The sequence below is a fragment of the Rhinoderma darwinii genome, chromosome 4, assembly GCF_050947455.1.
Source record: "Rhinoderma darwinii isolate aRhiDar2 chromosome 4, aRhiDar2.hap1, whole genome shotgun sequence".
Classification (NCBI taxonomy): Eukaryota; Metazoa; Chordata; class Amphibia; order Anura; family Rhinodermatidae; genus Rhinoderma; species Rhinoderma darwinii.
The window spans coordinates 26,521,677-26,538,502 of record NC_134690.1 but is presented as its reverse complement, the minus strand read 5'-3'; the positions used below and the strand labels follow the sequence as shown (position 1 = coordinate 26,538,502).

Sequence of the window (16,826 nt, the reverse complement as noted above, 5' to 3'; positions counted from 1 at the left end):
TATAGGGGGCAGTATTATAGTAGTTATATTCTTGTATATAGAAGCAGTATTATAGTAGTTATATTCTTGTATATATGGGCAGTATTATAGTAGTTATATTCTTGTATATAGAGGCAGTATTATAGTAGTTATATTCTTGTATATAGGGGGCAGTATTATAGTAGTTATATTCTTGTATATAGGGGCAGTATTATAGTAGTTATATTCTTGTATATAGGGAGCAGTATTATAGTAGTTATATTCCTGTATATAGGGGCAGTATTATAGTAGTTATATTCTTGTATATAGGAGCAGTATTATAGTAGTTATATTCTTGTATATAGGGGCAGTATTATATTAGTTATATTCTTGTATACAGGGGGCAGTTTTATAGTAGTTATATTCTTGTATATACGGGCAGTATTATAGTAGTTATATTCTTGTATATAGGAGCAGTATTATAGTAGTTATATTCTTGTATATAGGGGGCAGTATTATAGTAGTTACATTCTTGTATATAGGGAGCAGTATTATAGTAGTTATATTCTTGTATATAGGGAGCAGTATTATAGTAGTTATATTCTTGTATATAGGGGCAGTATTATAGTAGTTATATTCTTGTATATAGGGGGCAGTATTATAGTAGTTATATTCTTGTACAAAGGGGGCAGTATTATAGTAGTTATATTCTTGTATATAGTGGGCAGTATTATAGTAGTTATATTCTTGTACATAGGGGGCAGTATTATAGTAGTTATATTCTTGTATATAGGGGCAGTATTATAGTAGTTATATTCTTGTATATAGGGGCAGTATTATAGCAGTTATATTCTTGTATATAGGGGCAGTATTATAATAGTTATATTCTTGTATATAGCGGTAGTATTATAGTAGTTATATTCTTATATATAGGGGCAGTATTATAGTCGTTATATTCTTGTATATAGAGACCGTATTATAGTAGTTATATTCTTGTATATAGGGGGCAGTATTATAGTAGTTATATTCTTGTATATAGGAGCAGTATTATAGTAGTTATATTCTTGTATATATGGGCAGTATTATAGTAGTTATATTCTTGTATATAGAGGCAGTATTATAGTAGTTATATTCTTGTATATAGGGGGCAGTATTATAGTAGTTATATTCTTGTATATAGGGGGAGTATTATAGTAGTTATATTCTTGTATATAGGGAGCAGTATTATAGTAGTTATATTCCTGTATATAGGGGCAGTATTATAGTCGTTATATTCTTGTATATAGGGGGCAGTATTATAGTAGTTATATTCTTGTATATAGGGACAGTATTATAGTAGTTATATTCTTGTATATAGAGAGCAGTATTATAGTAGTTATATTCTTGTATATAGGGGCAGTATTATAGTAGTTATATTCTTGTATATAGGGGCAGTATTATAGTAGTTATATTCTTGTACAGAGGGGGCAGTATTATAGTAGTTATATTCTTGTACATAGGGGGCAGTATTATAGTAGTTATATTCTTATATATAGGAGCAGTATTATAGTAGTTATATTCTTATATATAGGAGCAGTATTATAGTAGTTATATTCTTGTACAAAGGGGGCAGTATTATAGTAGTTATATTCTTGTATATAGTGGGCAGTATTATAGTAGTTATATTCTTGTATATAGGGGCAGTATTATAGTAGTTATATTCTTGTATATAGGGGCAGTATTATAGCAGTTATATTCTTGTATATAGGGGCAGTATTATAATAGTTATATTCTTGTATATAGCGGTAGTATTATAGTAGTTACATTCTTGTATATAGGGAGCAGTATTATAGTAGTTATATTCCTGTATATAGGGGCAGTATTATAGTAGTTATTTTCTTGTATATAGGGGCAGTATTATAGTTGTTATATTCTTGTATATTGAGGGCAGTATTATAGTAGTTGTATTCTTGTAGATAGAGGGCAGTATTATAGTAGTTATATTCTTGTATATAGGAACAGTATTATAGTAGTTATATTCTTGTATATAGGAACAGTATTATAGTAGTTATATTCTTGTATATAGGGGGCAGTATTATAGTAGTTATATTCTTATATATAGGGGCGTTATTATAGTAGTTATATTCTTGTATATAGAGACCGTATTATAGTAGTTATATTCTTGTATATAGGAGCAGTATTATAGTAGTTATATTCTTACATATAGGGGCAGTATTATAGTAGTTATATTCTTGTATATAGGAGCAGTATTATAGTAGTTATATTCTTGTATATAGGGGCAGTATTATAGTAGTTATGTTCTTGTATATAGGGGGCAGTATTATAGTAGTTATATTCTTATATATAGGGGCAGTATTATAGTAGTTATATTCTTGTATATAGGGGGCAGTATTATAGTAGTTATATTCTTGTATATAGGAGCAGTATTATAGTAGTTATATTCTTGTATATATGGGCAGTATTATAGTAGTTATATTCTTGTATATAGAGGCAGTATTATAGTAGTTATATTCTTGTATATAGGGGGCAGTATTATAGTAGTTATATTCTTGTATATAGGGGCAGTATTATAGTAGTTATATTCTTGTATATAGGGAGCAGTATTATAGTAGTTATATTCCTGTATATAGGGGCAGTTTTATAGTAGTTATATTCTTGTATATAGGGGGCAGTATTATAGTAGTTATATTCTTGTATATAGGGACAGTATTATAGTAGTTATATTCTTGTATATAGAGAGCAGTATTATAGTAGTTATATTCTTGTATATAGGGGCAGTATTATAGTAGTTATATTCTTGTACATAGGGGGCAGTATTATAGTAGTTCTATTCTTGTACAGAGGGGGCAGTATTATAGTAGTTATATTCTTGTACATAGGGGGCAGTATTATAGTAGTTATATTCTTGTATATAGAGGCAGTATTATAGTAGTTATATTCTTGTATATAGGAGCAGTATTATAGTAGTTATATTCTTATATATAGGAGCAGTATTATAGTAGTTATATTCTTGTACATATGGAGCAGTATTATAGTAGTTATATTCTTGTATATAGAGGCAGCATTATAGTAGTTATATTCTTGTATATAGGAGTAGTATTATAGTAGTTATATTCTTATATATAGGAGCAGTATTATAGTAGTTATATTCTTGTACATAGGGGGCAGTATTATAGTAGTTATATTCTTGTATATAGAGGCAGTATTATAGTAGTTATATTCTTGTATATAGGAGCAGTATTATAGTAGTTATTTACTTATATATAGGAGCAGTATTATAGTAGTTATATTCTTGTATATAGGGGCAGTATTATAGTAGTTATATTCCTGTATATAGGGGCAGTATTATAGTAGTTATATTCTTGTATATAGGAGCAGTATTATAGTAGTTATATTCTTGTATATAGAAGGCAGTATTATAGTAGTTATATTCTTGTATATAGGGGGCAGTATTATAGTAGTTATATTCTTGTATATAGGAGCAGTATTATAGTAGTTATATTCTTGTATATAGGAGGCAGTATTATAGTAGTTATATTCTTGTATATATGGGCAGTATTATAGTAGTTATATTCTTGTATATAGGAGGCAGTATTATAGTAGTTATATTCTTGTATATAGGGGCAGTATTATAGTAGTTATATTCTTGTATATAGGGAGCAGTGTTATAGTAGTTATATTCCTGTATATAGGGGCAGTATTATAGTAGTTATATTCTTGTATATAGGGGCAGTATTATAGTAGTTATATTCTTGTATATAGGGGCAGTATTATAGTAGTTATATTCTTGTATATAGGGAGCAGTATTATAGTAGTTATATTCCTGTATATAGGGGCAGTATTATAGTAGTTATATTCTTGTATATAGGGGGCAGTATTATAGTAGTTATATTCTTGTATATAGAGGCAGTATTATAGTAGTTATAGTCTTGTATATATGAGCCGTATTATAGTAGTTATATTCTTGTATGTAGGGGGCAGTATTATAGTAGTTATATTCTTGTATGTAGGGGGCAGTATTATAGTAGTTATATTCTTGTACATAGGGGGCAGTATTATAGTAGTTATATTCTTGTACATATGGAGCAGTATTATAGTAATTCCATTCTTGTACGTAAGGAGCAAATGTTTTTTTTTTTCCTGAGAAGTAATTTCTTAGATTCACAGTATATTTCCTATTATCAGTCATATTTTCCAAAATGTGGTCCATAATTTACTTAATCTTTTAATGAGTCCTGATGTTGTTCTGTCTTTTAGGTGCACGGTGGGGGAAATCACGGACGCAATGAAGAAGATATTCGGTGAACATAAAGCCAGTGATAGGATGGTGAGCGGAGCATATCGCCAGGAGTATGGGGAGAGTGAAGAAATCGCCTTCACCCTCACGAGGTAAAGCTGAGGAATTCAGTGCATTTCTGTTTGTCTTGGGGTTGGATTGTGAAGGATGTGGTTGGAGCCCCGGCCCCTTTGGCTAGGGGCCCGGCCCCTTTGGCTAGGGGCCCGGCCCCTTTGGCTAGGGGCCCGGCCCCTTTGGCTAGAGGCCCGGCCCCTTTGGCTAGTGGCCCGGCCCCTTTGGCTAGGGGCCCGGCCCCTTTGGCTAGGGGCCCGGCCCCTTTGGCTAGGGGCCCGGCCCCTTTGGCTAGGGGCCCGGCCCCTTTGGCTAGGGGCCCGGCCCCTTTGGCTAGGGGCCCGGCCCCTTTGACGTAAGTATGTACACCCATGTAAATATATTTATTTATAAGAGGCGCTGAAGTACGATTCACAGAATTATCAGCTGGAAGCCCCGTTTGGTATGGGTGTGAGCAGAGCAGTGTTGTCACATAGTATTAGCCGGCCCGCTCATTTATCAAATGCCTCTGGTCTTTCTGTAAGAAATGGGTTGGGGGTCAAGGACTCCGGCATCTACTGTCTTGCGCTGCTGTGGACTCCTGGAATGAGACAAGCACTATGTTAACTGGCCATATGAAATATACAGATGTAGCAGAGCTCAATTTGTCACTTAGCTGTTTTTTATTGTACACCATGATAAGTCACGGAGTGTAAATAATGTAGTAGTTTTACTTGCAGTAATATGGAAAACCACAGAGTATACGTTATGATGAGTTGTGCCATATTACAAACTCTGTGTTACTACATTGACAGACTCAGCTACAAATGCTGCAGTGCAGAGGCACGATTTCTGATGATATCTTTTGTCTCTTTACAGAGAACGGCCGGTAAACGTAATACATTTCTTTACTCATAGGGCTATCAAAATCTACCAGTAATGCAGCCTCAAATTGTTAAATGACAAATTTAGCTCTGCTGCATCTCTTAACCATTGTAACTGACTTTGTTAGTCAGCACAATTCCAAAATGTGTTATCTGGCCTAGTGAGTTAATTAACAAATATGTCTCTGCTACATCTGAATCTAAGTGTAGAAGAGCTGAGTTTGTGATTTAACCCATTTCTCTTCTATAATTCTATTGTGATCGCTCCCTGTGTTTTTACAGAGTTGCAGGTAAACCTAATGCATGATATCCGTAAGTTATAACCGTGCACAAAAAATACAGCCCCAAAGCTAGATGACAAATTCAGCTCTTCTACAGTGGTATACAGATGTAGCAGAGTCGACTTTTGTCTTTTCAACATTTATTATTTGATACAACTCCTAACTTCATGTGTTATCTGTGGTTTTCCATGGGACTAAATCCAACTACGTGTTCAATGACCAATTCCATGCTGCTATGCAGAAACGGAAACCTAAATATACACGTTACGGGGATATCAAGATCTGTATTTTGACTCCGTGCTGCAGCTAAATCTAGTGCGTTATCTCAGATAACATCTGTATCTTTATATGTTCCCTACTCTCTGCTGTACCAATGTAGCAGAGTTGAGTTTGTGACTTAACATTCAGATTTACCTGCAGTCCTATATGACACATTCACAGATGATACATCATATCAGTGAGCGGTGTTTAAATGATAGATGTTGTATGAACAAAACTCGGCTCTGCTACATCTGTGTGTTAATATTTAGTGTATATGTAGATGATCCAGTAATATAAGCAGGTTCAGGTCTGCGTCTCGGTCTTTGTGTCCGAGCCTCTTCGTTGATGCCGGAGGCTCCTCTGATATATCCGCGTCTGCCGGGGTCACAGCGATTATCCTGAAGGGTCTTCTAGTAATGGGTAATAATCCCCCCCCCCCCCGTACTGTAAATTCTAAGAATATTACCAGTCACTGAGGAGTTCATGACCATATAAACAGACAGTGCTGCAAGGGGTTCTGCAGCAGCTGAAGGGGGTATTATGATCTGCAGCTCAAATGTGTATTATGATGTTCTGCAGCAGCTGAGGGGGTATTATGAGGTTCTTAAGCAACTGAAACGTGTATTATGATGTTCTGCAGCATCTGAGGTGTATATTATGATCTGCAGCATCTGAGGTGTATATTATGATCTGCAGCATCTGAGGTGTATATAATGATCTGCAGCATCTGATGGGGGTATTATGATGTTCTGCAGCAGCTGAGGTGTATATTATGATCTGCAGCATCTGAGGGGGGTATTATGATGTTCTGCAGCATCTGAGGTGTGTGTTATGATGTTCTGCAGCATCTGAGGTGTATATTATGATCTGCAGCAGCTGAGGTGAGTATTATGACGTTCTGCAGCAGCTGAGGTGAGTATTATGACGTTCTGCAGCAGCTGAGGTGTGTAATGATGTTCTGCAGCAGCTGAGGTTTATATTACGATGTTCAGCAGCTCCTCTTCATGTGTATATAGATGTGATTATAATTGTAGTAATTTTTATGGGATCATTTATTGCAGAGTCCAAAGTTTCATGGAGCGAGAAGGACGGAGACCTCGTCTGCTTGTCGCCAAAATGGGTCAGGACGGCCACGATAGAGGAGCGAAGGTGATCGCCACAGGGTTCGCAGACCTCGGCTTTGATGTGGATATCGGACCTCTTTTCCAGGTGACTCTCTTTCTCTAGCGCTTTACGTTCAGCTGTATTGAGCAGCACCCCTCCCTCCCCCTTGTATTTTTCAGGCGTTTGGACGTCAGATGCCCAGTAACCTCTTGTATGGCATCTGCATGAAGTGTCGGTACACCCGGTGTTTACATGGGCTTCCTCTGGCTGCTCGCACGCTGTGGGGCCCACTGATAGGGCCAATGTCGTTGACACCAGGGATGTAGTTTAAGGTTCCCCTCCCCCTTATATGACAATGGGGTCTGGGTACCATCAAGCACCACGGCTCTTGTGTAAGGCTCCATTCACATGACTTTGTTTTGTCCTACATTTGACATATATACCGGGAAAAGCTCCTGACATGTTAGTTGGAGGCTGCGACGTGGCGTCCGTCACCCATAGACTGTAATGGGATATGTTTAACGTACGCGTCAAACTCTCATGACCTTTCCATGACGTCTACGTTAAACCGATCCCGGTATAGTCACTGGGTGACGGGCGCCACGTCGCAGCATCCGTCACAGACCTCTGTATAGATAGTAAATCATGCAAATCGAAAGCTATTGATGTCTACTTAAAGGGGACATGCCATAAATGTCTCATAGATGCGGGTCCGCGCCTGATCGGCTGTTTCTATAACTCCCATAGAACAGAATGGAGGGAGACGATCTCTCCGTTCATACATCGTATCGTTTTTGCAGCAATAAGTATTTTAGTTGTCGGCAGCACATGTGTAAACAGGGAGACGCTCTGCCGACATGATGAAAATGTATGGCGACGAGCGGTCGTAGTAACAAGCGCTCGTCCCCGTACGTTACTGATCATAGCTCCTTGTCAAAGGAGCAAACGAGCGCCGATTAACAAGCGGTCTCATTGGTCGGCACCCGTATTTGTGGGCCATAAGGGCCCTGTAAGGGGACTTTATATTAATGGGTATGACTGACTTTTATCTAATGTGTATGGGCACCTTTTAGTTGTAGTGCCATTGCGTCTGGTTGTAAGGCCCCTTTTAAGCTCATTGGCACTTTTAAACAACTGCAGTTCTTCCCTGTAGGAATCGACGGAGGTTTCGTTAAGGGTTCCCACCAGTGTTATTTTATGACGAGCTATAATAAAGTGGAGTTCCCCTTTAAATATTACTCCATTTCCCACTCTCTGGTTTGGCTCTATGTCGTGTGGGTTGGCAGTGTATGCCAAAATAAATCTTACGTCTCATTTTCCGTGTGACCTGGCATAATTCTCCCTATAATAAGGGCACTCGTGCCATGTTAACAGATTTGGGGTCCTATTGTGAACCATAAGAAACATACGTTTTGCTAGTATTTCAATTGTGTTGTTTCTGTTGTTTGTTGATTTTTTTTTATTCAAATTTATAATTTTTTTAAATATTTTATGTTCATTTTTAATTTGGATGTTTTTAAGAAGATACAGATCCCGCACGACATCCGTGCAGTACAATCAGTCAGCCGGTAAAGTTCGTTACTCACCTCGCCGCTTTTTGTTGGCAGTCCTCGCTGATGGCCGTGGCTTTCCTCCATCCGTCCACATCAGGTAGCCAAGCAGCGATATTCACCACTCCTCACTCCCGCGTTGTCCTTCTTGTGGCCGAGGCTCCCTGCTTGTAGCGCCACTGGACGTATTAGGTTGCCGTGGCCTATATAAAGAGGAAATCCCGCCTGTATCCCTATCCTGTGAAATGATGTACATCCCTGTGTTTGTATTGTTCCTGACTTTGATCTTGACCTTGACCGTATTCTGGATTGTGCTCGCGTCTCGCCCCTTTGCATTTGTCACCTGGTGTCTCTTGTTCTACTGGTTGTGACCCCTGGTCCGACCTCTGACTACGTCCTCGTCTCGCCCTCTTGGTCCTCATATCCTGACCACTATGGGCGTGATGACCTTTGGCTCAGAGGGCGGTCCCTCCTCGATGAACTCAACACGCCCTGAGGGGGCATAGGAGAGAGGGTTGTGTCAAGCTGTCGGCCTCTTTCACATTAACCCATTATATCATAGAACAAGGACATGGACTACATCTTCTCATTGTAGATATGTATTTTCCTTCCACGTGGTGTATACAGAAGGAGCCGTGTTTTCATTATGTTCGGAATAATCCGTCTCTCAGGCTTAACTTCTATGATGAATAAGAAATCAGATTTTTCTTCTAATAATCTTTTCTCAGACTAAAGCTCATTTATTATTCTTATGAAATATTCCGGGACATGTGAAGATAAACAGTCCTGAATTACTCCCAGTATACGTGGACATATCAATAATCTGCAGATCTGGTTTATATTGTAATTGGGGTTTTTTTTGTGGGTTTTTTTAGTGAGGTTTTTCTAGTCTCATTGATGTCTTTTGGCATATTGTTATAAAGTGTATTTCCAGATTTGGGGTGTTTTTCCAGCTCCTGGACCCCCGGCGCTCAGCTGTTATTGGTAGGGAATATTTTTCTTGGCCATACGCTGCAGAGGAAATGTAATATTACATGCCGGCCATTCATTTTGACACCATTTGAACGCGTAATATATGGAGTAGAAGTGTCAGTCAGAGCGTGAGCTGGTCTTACTTGTTGACTTCCCGTTATGGCAGATGTCTGGTTGGTGGAATTTCCACTTTTTGTACCCCATCAGCAGCCACCACTAGGGGGAGCTTAGGAGCTAACTGAATACGGTCATACATTGAACACAATAATTTAATTTCAGGACATTCGCTCATCTTTGTTTCTATCCAAATTTTTTTGCCATGAATAGCAAGTGCCCCAATTGCCTTGTCTGACTCTCTGACCCTCTAATCTCTTCTAGGACTGTATCCAACTTGGATACGGTCCAAGAAGACAACAAACAGGGCAATCAGGGGACTTGCAATTCCACCCCTAAAAAAAGAAATAAATAACATACTCGCCCTCCCGTGGTCATCCATAGTGACGCGTCCCTGCCGACCTCCTGAGATGACGTCATTCCGTGCATTGTGACCACCGCAGCCAATCAAAGGCTGTTCACATGTAACCGCTGCAAACGACTGAAACTCACCTGACGGCCTCCTGAGATGGCATTGTTTTGTCCAATGTGACCACCGCAGTCAATCCCAGGCTGCATGGGACAAAACCATGTCATCTCAGGATGTCGGCAGGGACACATCATTATGGGAGACGTGTAGGGGGAGTTTGGCCTTTCTTCTTTCTTCCTTGGTACAATTTAAGGAGCAGAGCATACTTTCACCAAAAACCACGCTGTCAACCTTTATTCAATGATGGCAGCCATTTTTTGGAGGTTATAGTCGGTAGGTCTCCCTGTTTAGGAAGGACATTCATTTTGTCCTAAAAATTCAAAGATTCAAAGTGTATATGCATATTGGGATCCGGCCAGCTTGTATTGACCCTCGGTGATATTAATCCTGCTAGTATTGATCAGCTGTATTTTTATGAATCTACTTTATTATGTTCGCTGCTTCTGTTATGTGGCCGGCTCCCATAACACACACCGGATAAACAATATATTCTATATATATTACTGGTCAGATGAAACCACTCTCCCCGTGTTTTGTCCCATTAACATGCCACAGTCCATGTAGAATTTATTATTACTTTTATTGATTGTGTAGCTGGATCTCTAAATGAGTAATTGTGTATATCCTTCCCTTCTTTTACTTTTTTTTCCACTTAATTTTTGTGCTGTGCTGTTGCGAAAAGGAAGCCATCAACAAGCAGGCTAGCTAGACATTGCACAGGTGATGTCAAGAGCTCATGCACACGTTAGTATTACGGCTGCGTACTAGATCTGCCTTATACTGAGCCGTATTTCGGCACCCGTAGAAGTCTAAACTGTACCTCCCTAGGCCTCCAAGATCTGTCAACAGCAGATTCTTGACGGTTCCCAGGCAGCAAAGGGAGATTCGTGTTCTGCATGACATAGAGTAATAAAGAATAAGTGACAATGGGAAAAAGATAAAAGCCAGCTGGACAGTCACTTTATATATAGTATCAGGGCTGAATAATAATTATATATAATTGACATCACTCCCATTTGCCTGCTTACCTCACTGGGCAGTGGCAGGCAGGAATAGGAACATTGGCCTTGCACATTTGTAGGTATTTATATTTTAATATCGCCAGTAATCTGTATACATAGCAATGCAGAGAAGACAAAGCTCGCGTCCTACCTGCATTCTTCCACTGCACAGGGAACCCCTATGACATCATTACTGACATCACAGGGTTCCCTAGTAAACAGCAGAAGGCAGGAGACAGCCAGGTGCCATCAAACGCAGAACCTGAATTAACGGGCTTCTGGCATAGAGACCGTGCCATTAGCCTATTCATTTACGTGGCGCGGGCGGGAAGGGGTTAAGCATCCTGCGTACCTGAGCACTATTGGTTTATGTAATCTTTTACGGCAGAATCTTAATAAAGAGGAGACGACGTGTACGATTTTGCAAGTGTCAAAGTCATTCATTTGTGAAAGTGCTAATTAATCTTTCACATACAAAAAAATAAATAAAGCACACGTAGTAATATAATAAATGTTTTATCGTATTCAGCGCAGGGGACAATCGGCCGGACGCCGGGGGAACTGACCTGTGATATTTTCCACTGTAATTATTATTTAATATGAAAAAAGAAAATGGATCTTTCTCCCGTAAGCCGCTGTTAGCGCTTCTACGCAAGTGCTAATGGCATCATCATCGCCATCCTAAAGATAAAAAAAAATAGACTCGCGTTGACCGGTTTTTCTTAATTATTTTCTACTATTTCTTAGTTATATCTGTGTCAAGGAAAGTTGGGTGACCATTAATATGCCTGCCATTACGGCTCACAGGGCTTCTCGCCCACTTTCCCTAAATCCTAAATGACGAATCTGCCTCAATATCTCATGATACATCACCCGCTTTCATATCACTACATAACGAGGCAACTTTGCCATTCAGGACTGTAGTTTAGCACGGTGACCACTGCTCTAGGACCTGTAATGGCGTCCATATTAGTTGATACCCAATGTTTTTATTAAATGTGGACCGAAAACGGCAACTCAAAGGTTTTTATATACGCAACAATTTTATTTTTATTTTACTGCGAAGTGATACCCTAGGGGAGATTCATCGAAAATGTCTCACAGCAAAACTGTCTGAGTCACACACAGCGGCCAATCACAGGGCGGCTTTCATTTTTCAAGAGGACAGTAAGAAATAAAAGCTGCACTGTGATTGGTTCATATGGACAACAAACTGAGAAAAATTCAAGAAAATTGTACTGCGCTACTGAGCATGTGTGACCATCAGCACTCCAAATATTAGGTGGACATTATGAGAGGGAACAAAAAGAATAACAGGGGGCGCCATAACAAGTATGTAACACCAATATCTGCATACAGGGGCATTTAAAATAAAATAAAATATTCCAGTTGGAAGTTGTTTAGGTTTACCGGATCTAGAAATATAAAATGAAATTGTAGGACAATAAGTTCTGCAATTTCTGATTCAGTCCCGACTCGGCTTGTTATCTGCTGCATAAGACGAACCATGTGCCCGCATCCTCCACCGTTTTTTAGCTCATTACAGTGATCGACACGTTCTTGAGGTGATGCGGGCCTGGTGGGCACCAGTGATACAAACACTAAAGACTTCTTGTTTCTTTATCTCCATTAGACTCCTCGTGAGGTGGCGCAGCAGGCCGTGGATGCAGATGTGCACAGCGTCGGTGTCAGCACTCTTGCCGCAGGTCACAAAACGCTCGTTCCGGAGCTCATCAATGAGCTGAGTGCTTTAGGACGACCAGATATACTGGTGATTTGTGGAGGAGTCATCCCACCCCAGGTAACTATATATAGCAAGTTCCACACAGCATGTTCCAATTTAAGGCAGACTCCACCCTCCATAAGGCTTCTTCCCTTTAGTGTATGTGCAGCAGTTACCTGATAATCTCCTTGTAGTTTATAAATGTAACTCCGCGTCTACTGACTTTCTGGTGAGTTTGTGCCTATACATAGCAGTCAATAAGAACCAGCAGAGCTGCAGTGTAAAGCATGGTGGAGCAACATAGCAGTAGCCCCTGATGAAACAGGAGGTGGATTTCCAACTACCTCAGACTGCAATAGACAATGCAGCTCAGCCACTTTGTCTTTTTTAATATTTTATAATGTAACAAGGTAGTGGGGAGCGTACAGTCAATGGTTGAAATTAAAATATCAGCAAATATAATGTCTGGAATCATTGTGCAGAATCTGAACTAGTCTTCAAACAAGGACCGCCCAACCTGACATTTTCCAACATTTTTTCTACGTGTCAATAAATACGTTGCGCTCAATATGACTCAAGCCCCGCCCACTTCCCTGACAAAACACCATATCTATTAATGTATTATGGGAGAAAACGGGTGTAGAAATCTTTGATTATAGTAAAATTCCAATAATCTGGCATGTGTGGGACAGTAAAGGTGCCGGATTATTGGAAATACCAGACCATCAAAAAGTTGTTGTTTTTTTGTTAGATATATATATATATATATATATATATATATATCTATGTTTGACATTTTTGTTTGACATATATATATATATATATATATATATATATACCTTGCAGCCTGAGGGCCCAACATGGGGCCACACAGATAGTTACATGGAATTAGAGTGTCCCCTGGTTACTGAGGTCCTGCTATGTAGTTGTCCCTGCCGAGGAGCCCCAATCTCCACAGCTCCTTTCAATTAATTTTCCTGTTAATCCGGCATAGGATTTTTTTTGTCATATGCCGGATTATCGGGGTGTATGCGGTATTAATGGAATTTTACTGTACAATATGGAGCTTTGCTGGGACTTCTGTACAACAGCTGCTTTCATGTACAGATAGAGGGCGGGACGCAGGGTTGCGGGTCTGATGCTGCTGCATTGACAGGGAAGGTGACCTTGTGCTAAACTCTCCGCGTCCTTCTCTGTGACACGGCCGGGGACTGGGGCTGTATGACGTGAGATGTAACTCTGCATTTATGTATGAAGAACAGAGCCCATGGCAAGTAAGTCTGACGTTTATTCCAGTGCCCAGAGAAGCTGTCATAGACTGCAGGAGGTGCGAAATGTATGCCGAGACGTCCTCACCGCCAGAACATATTATATATATACACTAAAAATTCCATACGTTTTTACACATCAGTGCTCCAGGGCCAGAAGGGCCCTTGTCTTTTTAGCAGCAGCCCTGAAGCTGTCGGGGACTAGAGAGTTAGTAGAGGGTCCCACTGGGGTGGGAGCCATAAATTCCATGGTCTATGGATTCAAGTAGTTATTATTGGGTAAAATCCCGGCAATCTGTCATAAAGACTATTTTTTTTAATTTTTCAATTTTATTTTTTTATATTTTGCAAAGAAATAGCCGAGTCAAACAAAACCAGAACATATACAAAGGATGCGGTGTCCGTCTAATACCATACAATTAATATATCTAATACCAAGCTATAAAAGCTGCAGTAACAAGACCATGAAAGGCACAGAAAAGTAAAAAAAGAAGACACAAGAGGAGAAAAAAAAGAGGATTCATTTAGTTTCATACCAGAATTCTCAGATTTACCAGACTATAGTGATGCCGGATTAAAGGAATTGTACTGTATTTGACCCGGTGGTTTGCTAAGCAGCAATCCAAATATGTTGGTCACGTTGCACAGAATGCAGTTCTCGCCTGGCAGGTGACACATCAAGGACTCTTGTAGAAATCTTGATGTGTCCCCCCACATGTAGTTGTTGATGCTTGCCGCCAGCACAAGCAAGATGACCGGTGCACCCCAGTGCGGGAATGATGGTATCTATGATGGGAATATGACACTGCTGTTTGTGCTATTTCAGTCTCAAGAATATTACACAACTTTCTCTTTCACCCCATCAAAGTAATAGAGGTTACAGGCCCTGAGGCTTCACTACTGAGCAATTCTGATGACATCATATCTGTTAAATGAAGTGTTCTCATCGATATCTACGTCCTGACTCCTTGATGGTGGCAGGTATTTGTGGACATTGATGTAGATGGTGATTTGGATCCACAGAAGACTCTCCATGACAATACAGCACCTTGCAGAAAAACGTGATGTCATCAGAATCTCTCAGTAGTGCAGCCTCAGGCCTGTAACTTCCAGAGATTATATCTCCACATGGAAGATATTTAAAAATAGTTTTTCACGTTTTATGGAAACCTAGTGGGAATTCTGATTTTACTATTTCCATCACTATCTACATCCTAAGGCCTCCCACATACGAGCGTGTTTGGTCCATGATATCATGTTTTCAGTACGGGACAGTAGTCCCGCAGCGAGGCAGTGACACCTAGCGTCATGGATAACTAGGACTATAGGAGGCCGGCCGGGAAATGCGGCCGACGTACGGACCATATCTCACAGACTGAACACGCTCAGTGTGAGGCTCCTAACTCTTTGCTAGTGGCAATTCTGTGTCCTTGTGTGAACCAGGGCTGGAAAAATTACTGTAGACTTCAAGAGTCAATGTGATATTTTTGTAGCCCGAACTAAAGAAGTTCCATAGACAAAATTCTCAAAAAGTTAGGTGTCGGCAGCAATTTTTTTTTCCTGAACTGCTCAGAGGAGGGTCTCCAGGCACTAGGACCTTCCCCACCTTCAGTGCGCCCTTGGTTCTGTAACTTCAAAGGACCTAATTAAAAGACTTTGACATTAACATGGATCATCCCATTAAATAGGACATCTGCCCCCTCTCGTTGGGGTCCTCAGTAAGGTAAGAATCCAGACAACCCTGTCCCCCTCCATTCAGGATTATTGACCGCAACTTTTATGAACCCCCCCCGTCTTCTTCCTTTCAATTCTCATTGAACTTTTTGGTTGTGTTTCCGACAGGACTATGAGTTCTTGTATAACGCCGGAGTATCCAGTGTGTTCGGACCTGGAACCCGAATCCCCAAAGCTGCTGTACAAGTCATTGATGACATAGAAAGAAGCCTGGAGAAGCGGCAGCAGTCATTATAAGTTCGCACTAAAGTAAAAGCCAAAGTGGTGAAGAACTTCATAAGTTGGTTGGAAGACGCTTCTCCGTCTCAAAAGACTTTTTTGCATTGTGGCATCAAATGTGAGAAAATAATTGGGTTTTGTGAGAATATCATATATATATATATATATATATATATATATATATATATATACAGTAATAATTTAAAATTAAACCCTTTTTGTAAATGATCTCCTATATTGTACTCGTTGCTCATGGTACGATCCAGAAATATTCCGATTTGAAGTACTTTTCTAGTACCGTGGTCAGATATTGTTGGAGATTATGACCATTGATGAACAATTATGAGCCAAAACCCAATTTTTTTTTTTTGGCCACGCGGGTTCCTTGTGTCTATTATAGAAGAATAAGGAGAATGATAATTGAATGACTGTATCTGAGATGCCCTCCCTGGGAGTACGAAGTAGGACGAGGGCCGTTACGAGGTCTTCATTATCTGCCTTCATCTGTCTTACTCTCTAATCCTCCAGTGTTTTAGGTCCGCTTGCCTTTATTAGATTTCTATTGGAATTGACTCGGCGTGTGCTCCTTTTGAGTTCTAGTAGAAAACTTTAATTTACTATACAGATGTAGCAGAGGTGAATTTTTTAAGTATGAGTATATAGTAGTGAATGGGATTTAAAATAATCCTTCTCCCTTAATGTGTCCAAAAACTATGCAGTCATTGCAGTGTTACCCTATTGACTTAAATGCGGAAAAATACCAGGCTATAAAATCACTAGTAAAAACCTCAATTACGTTATTTACAAATTCCAACATAGTGCGGATTTCCATAGGAGAAGCTCTAGTGACTTTTATGAAAAATAACAGTTTCGCTGTAGTTCCGTATAAAGATCTCCCCATTGAGCTGTGCTAATGAAAAAACCTGTTAATTTTCTGATCGCTGGATGCCCCACTGATCAC

At 39.6% G+C, this 16,826-nt stretch overlaps 1 protein-coding gene across 1 annotated transcript in view; it reads left to right on the top strand.

Moving 5' to 3' along the window:
* The window catches only part of MMUT (methylmalonyl-CoA mutase), a 44,923-nt gene extending 28,830 nt beyond the window's left edge, over positions 1 to 16,093 (top strand). Inside the window, exons 5-8 of the mRNA XM_075860938.1 lie at positions 4,216 to 4,347; positions 6,773 to 6,920; positions 12,555 to 12,722; positions 15,755 to 16,093. Of these exons, the coding sequence (XP_075717053.1) occupies positions 4,216 to 4,347; positions 6,773 to 6,920; positions 12,555 to 12,722; positions 15,755 to 15,883 (577 nt within the window). The 3' untranslated portion in view covers positions 15,884 to 16,093. The remainder of the gene's footprint in view (positions 1 to 4,215; positions 4,348 to 6,772; positions 6,921 to 12,554; positions 12,723 to 15,754) is intronic.
* Positions 16,094 to 16,826: the final 733 nt, after the last annotated feature.